The sequence below is a fragment of the Pseudorasbora parva genome, chromosome 8 (assembly GCF_024679245.1).
Source record: "Pseudorasbora parva isolate DD20220531a chromosome 8, ASM2467924v1, whole genome shotgun sequence".
Taxonomy (NCBI): Eukaryota; Metazoa; Chordata; class Actinopteri; order Cypriniformes; family Gobionidae; genus Pseudorasbora; species Pseudorasbora parva.
The window spans coordinates 817,418-831,058 of NC_090179.1; the positions used below are offsets into that span (position 1 = coordinate 817,418).

At 37.8% G+C, this 13,641-nt stretch overlaps 1 protein-coding gene across 1 annotated transcript in view; it reads left to right on the forward strand.

Annotated features, from left to right (window-relative positions):
* gfm1 (G elongation factor, mitochondrial 1) overlaps nt 1–13,641 on the forward strand; it is a 48,689-nt gene that overhangs the window by 14,874 nt on the left and 20,174 nt on the right. The window contains exons 9-13 of the mRNA XM_067449918.1: nt 5,125–5,262; nt 5,355–5,456; nt 11,003–11,059; nt 11,140–11,277; nt 11,394–11,476. Coding sequence (XP_067306019.1) covers nt 5,125–5,262; nt 5,355–5,456; nt 11,003–11,059; nt 11,140–11,277; nt 11,394–11,476 — 518 coding nt within the window. The remainder of the gene's footprint in view (nt 1–5,124; nt 5,263–5,354; nt 5,457–11,002; nt 11,060–11,139; nt 11,278–11,393; nt 11,477–13,641) is intronic.

Below are 13,641 nucleotides of genomic sequence, written 5' to 3' on the forward strand. Positions count from 1 at the left end.
TCATAAGAAACGTTCCCGTTCCGCCTAACGATTCAGGTAAAATTCCTAAACAACTAATACAGGAATAGTGGTAAGGAAAAACCGCACAATACTAGGGGTTAGGTGTCATTTGAATTTTAACGATTCTGAGTCTGCTTATCGTTTCCTAATTTTAATTCCAGTTATGCAGGGTTATTAAAATCTTGCCCTGGAGGGCCAATACGCTGCAGAGTTTAGCTCCAACCCTGACCAAGCACACCCACCTGTGATTTTTCTAATCGTCCTGAAGACATTGATTAGCGTGTGAGGGTGTGTTTGATTAGGGTTGGAGCTAAACTCTGCAGGAAAGTGGATCTTGTGGGAATATTTAATTGTAGCTGAACATCATGAACAAACTTTTGCCTATGGAGACAAGTAAACACTGAGTAATAAAAAGACCGGTAACACTTTAGTATGGGGAACACATATTCACTTTTAACTAACACTGTTGCCTCAATAAACTCCTAATTTACTGCTTATTAATAGTTAGTAAGGTAGTTTTTGTAGCGTTTAAGTTTAGGTATTGGGTCGGATTAAGGGATGTAGAATAAGGTCATGCAGAATAAGGCATTAATATGAGCTTTATAAGGGCTATTAAACAGACAATATCCTAGTAATATGCATGATAATAAGCAACTAGTTAATAGTTAATAACTGAAGCCTAAAATAAAGTGTCACCAAAAGACCAAATAAACACTCAGTAATAAAAAAAAGACCAAATAAACAAATTAGCAATCGCACAAATAAAGACAATTGAACAAAGATTTGATTAAAATAAACATTTTCAGGTACAGAAACTGTAATCACATGTAAAATAACACAGCGCTTTATTAATTAAATACAGGCTATACATTACTAAAGCCTATATTTTATTAATGTGGTTACAAAAGTTATTCTGTCTAGAACAGTGAGTGAATTTTCTCGCTGTCTTTTGTTTGATTAACATAGGGCTGGACGATATGGCCAAAATTTATATCACGATATATTTTGGTCGATATGATATAATTTCGATATCGATATGAACTATATAAAAGCTTTAGAAAAACTACCAAGAACTCTGCCACAAGGGATTTCTGTACCTACAAACTTCTGAAAAATTAATTTGCCAAGTCTATGAAACCTCCTCCTATAAAACTATATAATATTTTAGAAATAAAAACGGTACAAATAAAGTAATGTTCACCTTTTATTTGTATTTAGCCTTTATACGAACAAGAAATGTGAAATCACCGTCAAATAAACAAGACTCTCACTTCGCAGACGCAGTTTATTGAGCATTTTCTTTTAAGTTTTAAATTTCAGTGAAGAACGATTCATAGCGCTTAGGGCTGCAACGATTCATCGAGTAACTCGAGTTAATCGAATCAAAAAAATCCTCGAGGCAAAATCATCTGCCTCGACGCTTCGCTTAGTCCATTTAACTACACACAGATATTGCAGAAAGACATTTTTTGTGTAAGGACTCGGAGTATGAGCGGATTGCGGTTATATCCGCGGTTCAGGTGCGTAAACATCCCAAACATTGCAGGTGGATGAGAGAAATCGTTAATATGTTGATTTTAATAAAGACGCTGAACTCTCATATCACGCTAAAACGCAATGAATGCGTGTCGTTCTTTAACTTTCATTTTCAGCTCATGTCGAGATCCAAAGACCGCAATGCGAGAGAGAGAGAGAGAGAGCGGGCGGGCATCAGCACTGGTAATATCATTTAATATCGCTGTTTTTAAATGAAGAAAACTGTGTGTTGAGCTTCAGGATGCGACGCTGAACATTTAAGTTTCATTTGCGGCAGTTCACGCGTCAGCTGAGGAGATACGAGCAACTCCAAACACATGAACTCGATGGAGTTTGCAGCTTTGCACATGGATCACCGTCATTGTGATGTGTGTGAAATGAGACTTTATATATCCTACTTGATAATATCTTCGAAATGCACCATTAGATGTTCTCAATACTAGGCGCAACAAATATCAGAACAAGCTGTAACGCGCGCGCGCGTGCGTGTTGTGTGTGTGTGTGTGTGTGTGTGTGATTAGCAGCGCTCGTGCTTTCAGAGCTCAGAGCTGCGTGCTTTCATTGATTTGTGTAATTTAAATATCACACTTTAATCATATTTATAGCTACTAACTTAAAGCAAGCTGTGTTACAATGATGAATGATTAGCTCAAAAGATCAGCATGTGTGATGCACTGTAACTGAATTAAACATATCTCGCGTTTGATCATGTTCTAGCGGTTATTCCTCCGTGTGATGTATAGGTTGTCGACCCTGGTTTATGTAAATGTAATTTTGCCAAAATAATTTTTTTTGTTTTGTTTAGCAACCTACTTCAGTGTAGCTAATATGTGACGATAGCATCGCGCTTAACACGGAGGATTTGAAGTTGTGACGATCGGGTGCGGGTGGATGGTTTGCTTCTAACAGCTGATTCGGTGACGGTAGAGCTGATCCGCACAGCTCTTGTTCCAAGTTAACCTGTCCAATATGTTTTGCTTCAGTAAAGGAGTAAATAAGACAGTAAATGCTCATGTCATGCCTGAGCTGAAGCTGATACATGAAAGTTAAGTTGCACAACATAAATACAATGTTTAGTTATTTATATTATTTATAGAATATTTATAGAATATTAGAATATTTATATTATATAGAATTTATAGAATATTTATATTATTTATATTGGCATTACTGTTATTTATATTACTACTATTTAGATTTATTGGTTGTAGGTTTAGTTTTAGATTGAACTATGTTTACCTTTTTAAAGTAATTTGAAATAGATTTTTATTTAATATAATATGGCAATTGTATGCATTAAAATTGTTTAGTTTCACAGTTATTAATGTATGCAATTTCAGCAATAAAACTTAATTTTTCTAAAAAGAAGACAAATTAGATGTTAATTTTAAGATACCCGTCTTATTGTCTCTTATTGCTCTTTAATAAAGAAAAAGTAATTATTATCCGATTAATCGATTAATCGATCGATTAAGTGGTAGATGAATCGATAGCTGCAGCCCTAATAGCGCTATATTCTCCTTTTATGCAAAACTATAGACCTTTATGCACAAAAAATAAATAAAAGAAGACTCAATTCAGTGGCCTAGTTGTGCTCTGTTTGAGATGAGTGCACGCTGCTTTTTGCAAGGCTTTAACAGGAGCAAATGATACATTATCGTGAATCCATGTCTGACCGTCTTTCACAAGCTTTGAAAGGTAATTTAAACGAGAATGGATGCATTGGTGTTAATACATGACATTGTGTGCAAATGTGGAAAGTATTAAAACAAATGTGCCACTTGCCTCTTACATAAATAGTCTACATGGATTATTTGTAACGCTTGTCATCGTATTGTTAGACATTAGATTGATGCATCTATGTCGATTGTTACACCCCTAGTCGGCACCTCTCCGGCACATTTTGCAGCACACTGAAACCTGAAGTTTAATATCAGCTCCATTCGCACGGGATTCGTATTATCTGGGACCTCTGGTGATTTGTAATAATTGCAGAGAATGTCTGATCTTAATCCCGTGCGAATCGGCCATGTCTGTCATTTGTAAAGTAAAAATTCCCCAGCAAATGACCTACCATATTTCGCCGCACACCGAGGTCCTGGGATAATAGTAGTCCCGTGCGAATCAACATCTCTGTGATTTGGCCAGGATTAGGCGGATCGTATATACTTTTTGCAAGCTTTTTTTCTCCCTGTGAGCATTTCTATCTTTATCTTTCACGAAGAATAAAGTCTGCATTCATAATGCGCACCGTTAATTCCCGTGCAGCCGCACCCACACGGATTATACTTTCACTTTAGAATGAGTATCAATTTGAGAGTAATCTGATTGAATGGTGTGTTTAATATTAACATCAATACTGCTCTGAATGAAAAACATAACAGAACAGAACAGTACAATGACAAGCTCGTTTAAATAGGCGCTTTTACATTTAGCTTTGAAACTGAATCTTCCGCCGTATATTGTCAGCTTCTCCTCGTGATAAATGAAATCTGACTCCTGCCGCCGGTCTGAGCTCAGTTTATGGCGTCTGTTCACTAACTGAACGAAATTATATTTATTTATTAGGCTACTGTAAAATAATCAAAACGATATCGATGCCTGTTTATGATATCATACAGCTATCTATAACGAAGTCTTGACATCATATCCGGGAGAAGTCAGTAAATTCGAGTAAAATCACAGGCTTTGCTCATCCCGTGCGAATGCGCCACGCAAAACTCAGATGAGGGGGAGTCATTTCTAAATCACACAGGTCCCAGATAATACTAATCCTGTTCGAATAGTGCTTTAGATAGACGAACCACTTCCACGCCACTGAAGAAAGTTAGTCTTTCTTCTCTTATCAACTATTTATTTCTCCTTACTTGTGGAAGCTCGTTCAGTCACATTTGTGTTGTGGTCGAGGAAACTTCTAGCTAAAACGTGCCGCGTTGGATCTATCAGCCTACTACTGCTGAGCACTGGCTGCGTGTCCGTGGTGTACGTCATCACGCAAGAAGCCAATCGTGTTCTGCTCTTTCTGATGGCTGCGCCCTGAACGTCAGTCATATCAAAATATCGGGAATGTGTTTAAAAATCATATCACCGTTATTGAAAAAAATTATATCGCGATATATATTGATATTGAATTATTGTCCAGCCCTAGATTAACGTTATAATCAGGAAAATCTGCCGTCACTTTACTGTTACACACGTTTTCATGTTTTCTCTTCAATTGTCTTAAGACGTAACCGACTGTGTTAACGATAATATTTTGACATTATTTGTGTGTGTGTGTCCGTTCGTGTGCTGTGCAAAATACGAGGAAGAGAAATCTTTATCGTGCATTATTCATTTCTTAATTAGTATTTTTGTCTTGTTTCTAGTCCAAACATCTAGAAATTCTTAAAACAAGAAGTATTTACTAGACAAGCAAAAGTATTTGTCTAGTTTTAGGAAAAAGTTACTCAAAATGAAGAGTTTTTGCTTAAAATAAGCAAAATAATCTGCCAATGGTGTAAGCTAAATAATCTTGTTTTCTGTTTGAATTAAGATTATTTGTGAGTTGCTTTTTGTTTCTGTGTTTAACTCGTGGCGTGTGTGCAGGCGGGGCGTTTCGGTCAGCTGACGTACGTGCGTGTGTATCAGGGCTGTCTGAAGAAGACGGAGTACATCTATAACACCCGCACGGGGAAGAGGGTGAGAGTTCAGAGACTCGTGCGACTCCACGCCGACCAGATGGAGGTGAGAACAGGTTTCTCTGTTGATTGGATTGTTCTTCCGATGTTGATGAGTGTAAGTGGTGTGTGTGTGCTTGTATTTCCGGTGTCGTTCAGGACGTGGAGATGGTGTATGCTGGAGACATCTGTGCCCTGTTTGGCATCGACTGTGCCAGTGGAGACACATTCACTGCCCGCACTAATGCCAACCTCTCCATGGTATGTGATGACTGATGTAACAAACACTGAGCCTCACAAGAATAATGCACCTCGAAGCCTGCATTTATCTGATCAAAAATACAGTACAAACAGTAATGTTGTGTAAGTGTTGTTGGCTGTTTGCAATAGCTCCGCCCACCAAAGACCAGACCAACTTAAAGCGGTGTTGGATTATGGTTAGACTTGTTTAACTTTAGTGAATGTGTGATTTTGGTGTTTGACATGACGGTGTTCTGAAAAGTTACGACGCTCACAGTTCAAAGCAAAGGGAGATATTTTCTTTCACAGAAATCACTTTTTAAGAACTACAACAAACGGCTGGTATAGACTACAACAAGCTTCTTCACGGGTCAGTGACATCACTAACCCTAATTTGCATAAATCCAGCCCCCGGGAACATGTGGAGAAGAGGAAGAGTTGCTGTAGTCGAGCACATTTGGAAGTCGCTCAAGCTGTCGTCCATCTTTCACATTTATTGGTACAGTACGAACACAAATGCAACAGCATATCATAAAGCGAGATGACAACATCAGTTATAACCGTAATTAAACTAAACTATCCCTGTTCTCTCTTCATCAGCAGATATTATAACCGTAATTAAACTAATAACAACAAAAAATGAATAACAAGTAAAAATATAGAATACTACAAACAATCAACCAACACAGAAAAAAAAACAGAAACAGAGCTGATGGTGAACAGAAACAGAGCTGATGGTGAACAGAAAACAGAGCTGATGGTGGACAGAAAACAGCTGATGGTGGACAGAAACAGAGCTGATGGTGAACAGAAACAGAGCTGATGGTGAACAGAAACATAGCTGATGGTGGACAGAAACAGAGCTGATGGTGGACAGAAAACAGCTGATGGTGGAAGTCTCTGTTAGCTCCGCAGCACACTGTGGTCCACTCCATGTTTCAGATTTCTCCCAGCGGCAGTGTCCCGATGACATCGCCGAGGCATGACAGCTGAAGACCAGATGATGGGTCTTCTTCATGATGATTCAAACGATGGGGATCGCTGCAGCACCATGCAGGAGGCAGAACATTCCTCCGGGCACTTCTGTGGACACAACGGGGCCGGCGCAGATGTCCAAGCCGCTCCAAGGTCGCAATGCAGGACGGAACAGCGGCGCAGCCGAGAAGCAGAACATCCCAACATCATGCCGGACGCCGACGACGAGAGCCCGGATGACGCTAGCCCGGTGCAAACTTCAGCCACCATGCAGCCCAAGCCCAAGGGAGACCACCAGTGAGCACCCGCGGCGAGAAACATCAAATGTCCTCCAAACCAGAAACCAACCGCAACAATTCAAACGTAAACATTAGAGAAGCGGTTGAAAACGGCGAAACGACGAACAACGACCTCTCAGTGGCTGCCAGCAATCAGCAACAGTCCCAATTGTAGCTCTGACTGTTAGACTAGTCACAAACATAAGGACATAAAATAAAATGTAAATCTAATAGTTCATTAACATGATTTGTTGTGGGTGGAGAAGCGGCGAACAGACAACGCCAGCGTCCTCTCCCCCACGTTGCCTAGCAACCAATTATAACCGTAATTAAACTAAACTATCCCTGTTCTCTCTTCATCAGCAGATATTATAACCGTAATTAAACTAAACTATCCCTGTTCTCTCTTCATCAGCAGATATTATAACCGTAATTAAACTAAACTATCCCTGTTCCCTCTTCATCAGCAGATATTATAACCGTAATTAAACTAAACTATCCCTGTTCCCTCTTCATCAGCAGATATTATAACCGTAATTAAACTAAACTATCCCTGTTCTCTCTTCATCAGCAGATATTATAACCGTAATTAAACTAAACTATCCCTGTTCTGTCTTCATCAGCAGATATTATAACCGTAATTAAACTAAACTATCCCTGTTCTCTCTTCATCAGCAGATATTATAACCGTAATTAAACTAAACTATCCCTGTTCTCTCTTCATCAGCAGATATTATAACCGTAATTAAACTAAACTATCCCTGTTCTCTCTTCATCAGCAGATATTATAACCGTAATTAAACTAAACTATCCCTGTTCTCTCTTCATCAGCAGATATTATAACCGTAATTAAACTAAACTATCCCTGTTCTCTCTTCATCAGCAGATATTATAACCGTAATTAAACTAAACTATCCCTGTTCTCTCTTCATCAGCAGATATTATAACCGTAATTAAACTAAACTATCCCTGTTCTCTCTTCATCAGCAGATATTATAACCGTAATTAAACTAAACTATCCCTGTTCCCTCTTCATCAGCAGATATTATAACCGTAATTAAACTAAACTATCCCTGTTCCCTCTTCATCAGCAGATATTATAACCGTAATTAAACTAAACTATCCCTGTTCTCTCTTCATCAGCAGATATTATAACCGTAATTAAACTAAACTATCCCTGTTCTCTCTTCATCGGCAGATATTATAACCGTAATTAAACTAAACTATCCCTGTTCTCTCTTCATCGGCAGATATTATAACCGTAATTAAACTAAACTATCCCTGTTCTCTCTTCATCAGCAGATATTATAACCGTAATTAAACTAAACTATCCCTGTTCTCTCTTCATCGGCAGATATTATAACCGTAATTAAACTAAACTATCCCTGTTCTCTCTTCATCGGCAGATATTATAACCGTAATTAAACTAAACTATCCCTGTTCTCTCTTCATCAGCAGATATTATAACCGTAATTAAACTAAACTATCCCTGTTCTCTCTTCATCAGCAGATATTATAACCATATTTAAACTAAACTATCCCTGTTCTCTCTTCATCAGCAGATATTATAACCGTAATTAAACTAAACTATCCCTGTTCTCTCTTCATCAGCAGATATTATAACCGTAATTAAACTAAACTATCCCTGTTCTCTCTTCATCGGCTGATATTATAACCGTAATTAATCTAAACTATCCCTGTTCTCTCGTCATCAGCAGATATTATAACCGTATTTAAACTAAACTATCCCTGTTCTCTCTTCATCAGCAGATATTATAACCGTAATTAATCTAAACTATCCCTGTTCTCTCTTCATCAGCAGATATTATAACCGTGATTAAACTAAACTATCCCTGTTCTCTCTTCATCAGCAGATATTATAACCGTGATTAAACTAAACTATCCCTGTTCTCTCTTCATCAGCAGATATTATAACCGTAATTAAACTAAACTATCCCTGTTCTCTCTTCATCAGCAGATATTATAACCGTAATTAAACTAAACTATCCCTGTTCTCTCTTCATCAGCAGATATTATAACCGTAATTAAACTAAACTATCCCTGTTCTCTCTTCATCGGCTGATATTATAACCGTAATTAATCTAAACTATCCCTGTTCTCTCGTCATCAGCAGATATTATAACCGTATTTAATCTAAACTATCCCTGTTCTCTCTTCATCAGCAGATATTATAACCGTATTTAAACTAAACTATCCCTGTTCTCTCTTCATCGGCAGATATTATAACCGTAATTAAACTAAACTATCCCTGTTCTCTCTTCATCGGCAGATATTATAACCGTAATTAAACTAAACTATCCCTGATCTCTCTTCATCAGCAGATATTATAACCGTAATTAAACTAAACTATCCATGTTCTCTCTTCATCAGCAGATATTATAACCGTAATTAAACTAAACTATCCCTGTTCTCTCTTCATCAGCAGATATTATAACCGTAATTAAACTAAACTATCCCTGTTCTCTCTTCATCAGCAGATATTATAACCGTAATTAAACTAAACTATCCCTGTTCTCTCTTCATCAGCAGATATTATAACCGTAATTAATCTAAACTATCCCTGTTCTCTCTTCATCGGCAGATATTATAACTGTAATTAAACTAAACTATCCCTGTTCTCTCTTCATCAGCAGATATTATAACCGTAATTAAACTAAACTATCCCTGTTCACTCTTCATCAGCAGATATTATAACCGTAATTAAACTAAACTATCCCTGTTCTCTCTTCATCAGCAGATATTATAACTGTAATTAAACTAAACTATCCCTGTTCTCTCTTCATCAGCAGATATTATAACCGTAATTAAACTAAACTATCCCTGTTCACTCTTCATCAGCAGATATTATAACCGTAATTAAACTAAACTATCCCTGTTCTCTCTTTATCAGCAGATATTATAACCATAATTAAATTAAACTAAACTATCCCTGTTCTCTCTTCATCAGCAGATATTATAACCGTAATTAAACTAAACTATCCCTGTTCACTCTTCATCAGCAGATATTATAACCGTAATTAAACTAAACTATCCCTGTTCACTCTTCATCAGCAGATATTATAACCGTAATTAAACTAAACTATCCCTGTTCTCTCTTCATCAGCAGATATTATAACTGTAATTAAACTAAACTATCCCTGTTCTCTCTTCATCAGCAGATATTATAACTGTAATTAAACTAAACTATCCCTATTCTCTCTTTATCAGCAGATATTATAACCATAATTAAATTAAACTAAACTATCCCTGTTCTCTCTTCATCAGCAGATATTATAACCGTAATTAAACTAAACTATCCCTGTTCACTCTTCATCAGCAGATATTATAACCGTAATTAAACTAAACTATCCCTGTTCTCTCTTCATCAGCAGATATTATAACCGTAATTAAACTAAACTATCCCTGTTCACTCTTCATCAGCAGATATTATAACCGTAATTAAACTAAACTATCCCTGTTCACTCTTCATCAGCAGATATTATAACCGTAATTAAACTAAACTATCCCTGTTCTCTCTTCATCAGCAGATATTATAACTGTAATTAAACTAAACTATCCCTATTCTCTCTTTATCAGCAGATATTATAACCATAATTAAATTAAACTAAACTATCCCTGTGCTCTCTTCATCAGCAGATATTATAACCGTAATTAAACTAAACTATCCCCGTTCTCTCTTCATCTGCAGATATTCTTATCATTGTCTGACTCCGGTTTGATCATATTAGGCTGAACAGTTTCTGTCATTTTCAGTGTGTGTGTGTGGTTGTCCCATAGACATATGGTAAATGAACAGCCCATGAAACGCATGTATTTTTCCTACAATGGTAACTTGCATTAGGATTTTGTATCAAACATAACTCTGGATCATAGTGTCATAGAGACAAGGGGGTGGGCTTAATTTATTCTGGCAACCAATCACTATCTCAGGATAATCGTGAAGGATCAAGCCACGCCCTAGCAACTATTTGGAGCTCCCTAGCAACACGTTCCATAGACTTGCATTCAAAAAGATCAAGGGATATATTTTGATAGAAGTGTCATAGAAACATAAGGGTGGGCTAATATTTTAATTTGAAACATGGTTTCACAATAGTTGTTGTGGTGTTGTAACTGATTTAAATCATTATACAGCCAGTTGTTATACAGTCAAAAGTTTTACTCATCATTGGAATTCTTTCTTTAAATTTTAATGTGAAATGAAATATGACCCTTGTGTTTGTGTGAGATTCGTCTGTAAGAATAATCGGTTTATATCTCTGTAGTAATCCGAGTAATTATGTGCATTCCCAGGAGTCTATTCACGTTCCCGAGCCTGTGATCTCGATGGCCATACGACCCTCCAACAAGGTACAGGAGTCACTGCAGCGCTCGTTCTCTCTCTGTGTCATCAACAGAAGGGTGAAATATCATCTTCTGCTTTCCTTTAGAACGACACCGACAAGTTCTCGAAGGGAATCAACCGCTTCACCCGAGAAGATCCCACGTTTAGAGTCAATTTTGACACGGAGAGTAAAGAGACTATCATCTCTGGCATGGGAGAGCTGCATCTGGAGATCTACTCGCAGGTACAATCGACAGCGATTCACACGCAGGAGATGAGGGCATGGAAACAGGATTTTTCCTGATGTGGAAACGTGTGTGTGTGTGTGTGTGTGTGTGTGTGTGTGTGTGTGTGTTATAGAGGATGGAGAGGGAGTATAACTGCCCGTGTGTGATGGGGAAACCAAAAGTGGCTTTCAGAGAGACTGTGACCAGCGCTGTGCCGTAAGTCCTACATCTTACACACATGAAGAAAACACTTTCATATCTGTCACATGAGCACAGCAGAACCATCTGATGGGTGAAGATCTGAGCCTAAACAGAGTTTAAGGGTGAAACACTCAGTTTCAGTCAATCTCATGTCAATCTTGAGTACCTATAGAGTAGTATTGCATCCTTCATATCTCCGAAAAGTCTTTAGTTTTGTTATATTTATAAAAGAAATATGGGCTGTACCGAGTCTTTCCGGAAAAAACCGAGCGCCTGGAGGCGTATCGAGTGGGCGGAGCTAAAGAATGACGAGCGCACCCAAAGCGGTGACGTCCTCAAGCGTGGAGAAACCCAATGGCTATCTCAGCTAATACAGATAATGATCCAGAATCATTCAGAGGCTGAAATAAATTGAACAGGTGAAGCAGCAGCAGCAGGACGTCCGTCTCTGTGGTATGGACTGTATTTAGTGGCCTGTCAACATTTGTGTGTGTTTACTCGCAGTTTATGAGGACATGATTCGGTTTATAGACTATTGTATGCGACTAAACCTTAGCAGTAGCAAGCAAAACGGTTTTGCACGTCAGACTAGTGTAACGTTATACAGAGAACAGCAATGGAGTCCGTTAGCGCATCTGAATGACGAAGCACGCGATCGTGAGAACGCTAGGTTTATGTTTGGGTGGTTTTCCAATAAACAAACTGACATCTATATTGGTCAGCTAAACAGATGTATTTAAACACACACCATAGATCGCATGCTCCATTGATAAATTAACTAACGTTATACACGATCGTGTTGTTTACTTATGTTTACTTACACGACAATAGCCAACAACAGACATTTGAAGCAGTTTTATGTTTTTTCCGTCAAAAACACACTTCTTTGGTGACATTGTTGATTTGGTGGAGTCCTGAGACAGCATTGAGTGTGTCGTTTATGGGCATTAGATCTCTCGCTCTGGTCACGCGCGCGCACCCTTCCGGGAGAAGAGCCCGTACGGCCCATACAAGTACATTGTAAAAAGCTCAGTATTAGGGCTGCACGATAATGGTAAAAATGATAATCATGATTATTTTGCTCAAAATCATAATCACGATTATTGATCACGATTATTCTGTCAAAAAGGGTAATGTTGTTTACCAACCTACACTTCACCCAAAAGGCCTGTAGGTGGCACACCGACTTCATTTAACCTACTATGATAACTTCATTAGATGGTAAATCAATACAAAACACATGGTTTTGTTGAACGCTTTGTAATCTGTATTCGATTTTTAAAGCAAAACAATTCGTTAGCAAATGAGACGAACCACAGATTTAGATTGCCCTGCAAATTCTTAAAGCAAAGAACGATGATATAAAAACATGTCTGTGGCTATAGGGACATTCTGAAACGCTTAATGTGAAAAATGCTTAATGCACTGACAGTGATATTAAAAGACCAAACTGTTAAAATCATAGGCTACTGTACAGCAAAACAGTTTAATTAATTACATTTTCTTCCCAGCCTAACACCACTACTAGTGATATTAAAAGATCAAATTCTGCACAAACCAATTTTTCTGTATAGTATGCTTTATTAGTATTTAATGTTTACTAAGTTTGGTCTTTTAATGTCAGTGTAGCCTACATTCAGCGTTTTCTTTAAGGGAGGAAAATGCTCATTTAAACGTGATGCGTTCCTATTCAGGGCTCATTTCTGTACATAGTATGCTTTATTAGTATGGTGTTCACTACGTGTGGTTTCGTTAATAACTCTGTCTTCGTAAATTAAGCCACGTTAAGCTTTTTCACATTATGTTACCAGTGGCGATATCATTTTCAACTGCTTCACATTATGAAAACTGCTAAAACCTTTAAAAAAAACGGCGAAACTCGTAATATTATTTCCAATAATTATAAATTAGGTTCCTTTTCTCGATTGAATTGTCACATCGGCTGCAAAGGTGCGTTTACTCTGCAAACAGGTGGAGATCCGTGTGCATTTGTTGAAATTCGCCGCTGAAGGTTTGATCATGGCAGATTTAATCACACAAATAGCACAAGTGTCTTGTGAAGAAACAAAGACTGGCTGTGACACTTTCATTGAAGCATGATTTCGCTGTGGAGATCGCTAAACTCCAGCGCATGTGTTTGTTGTCAGCTCATCGGCGCTCCTTCCGTATTTAGACTGAGC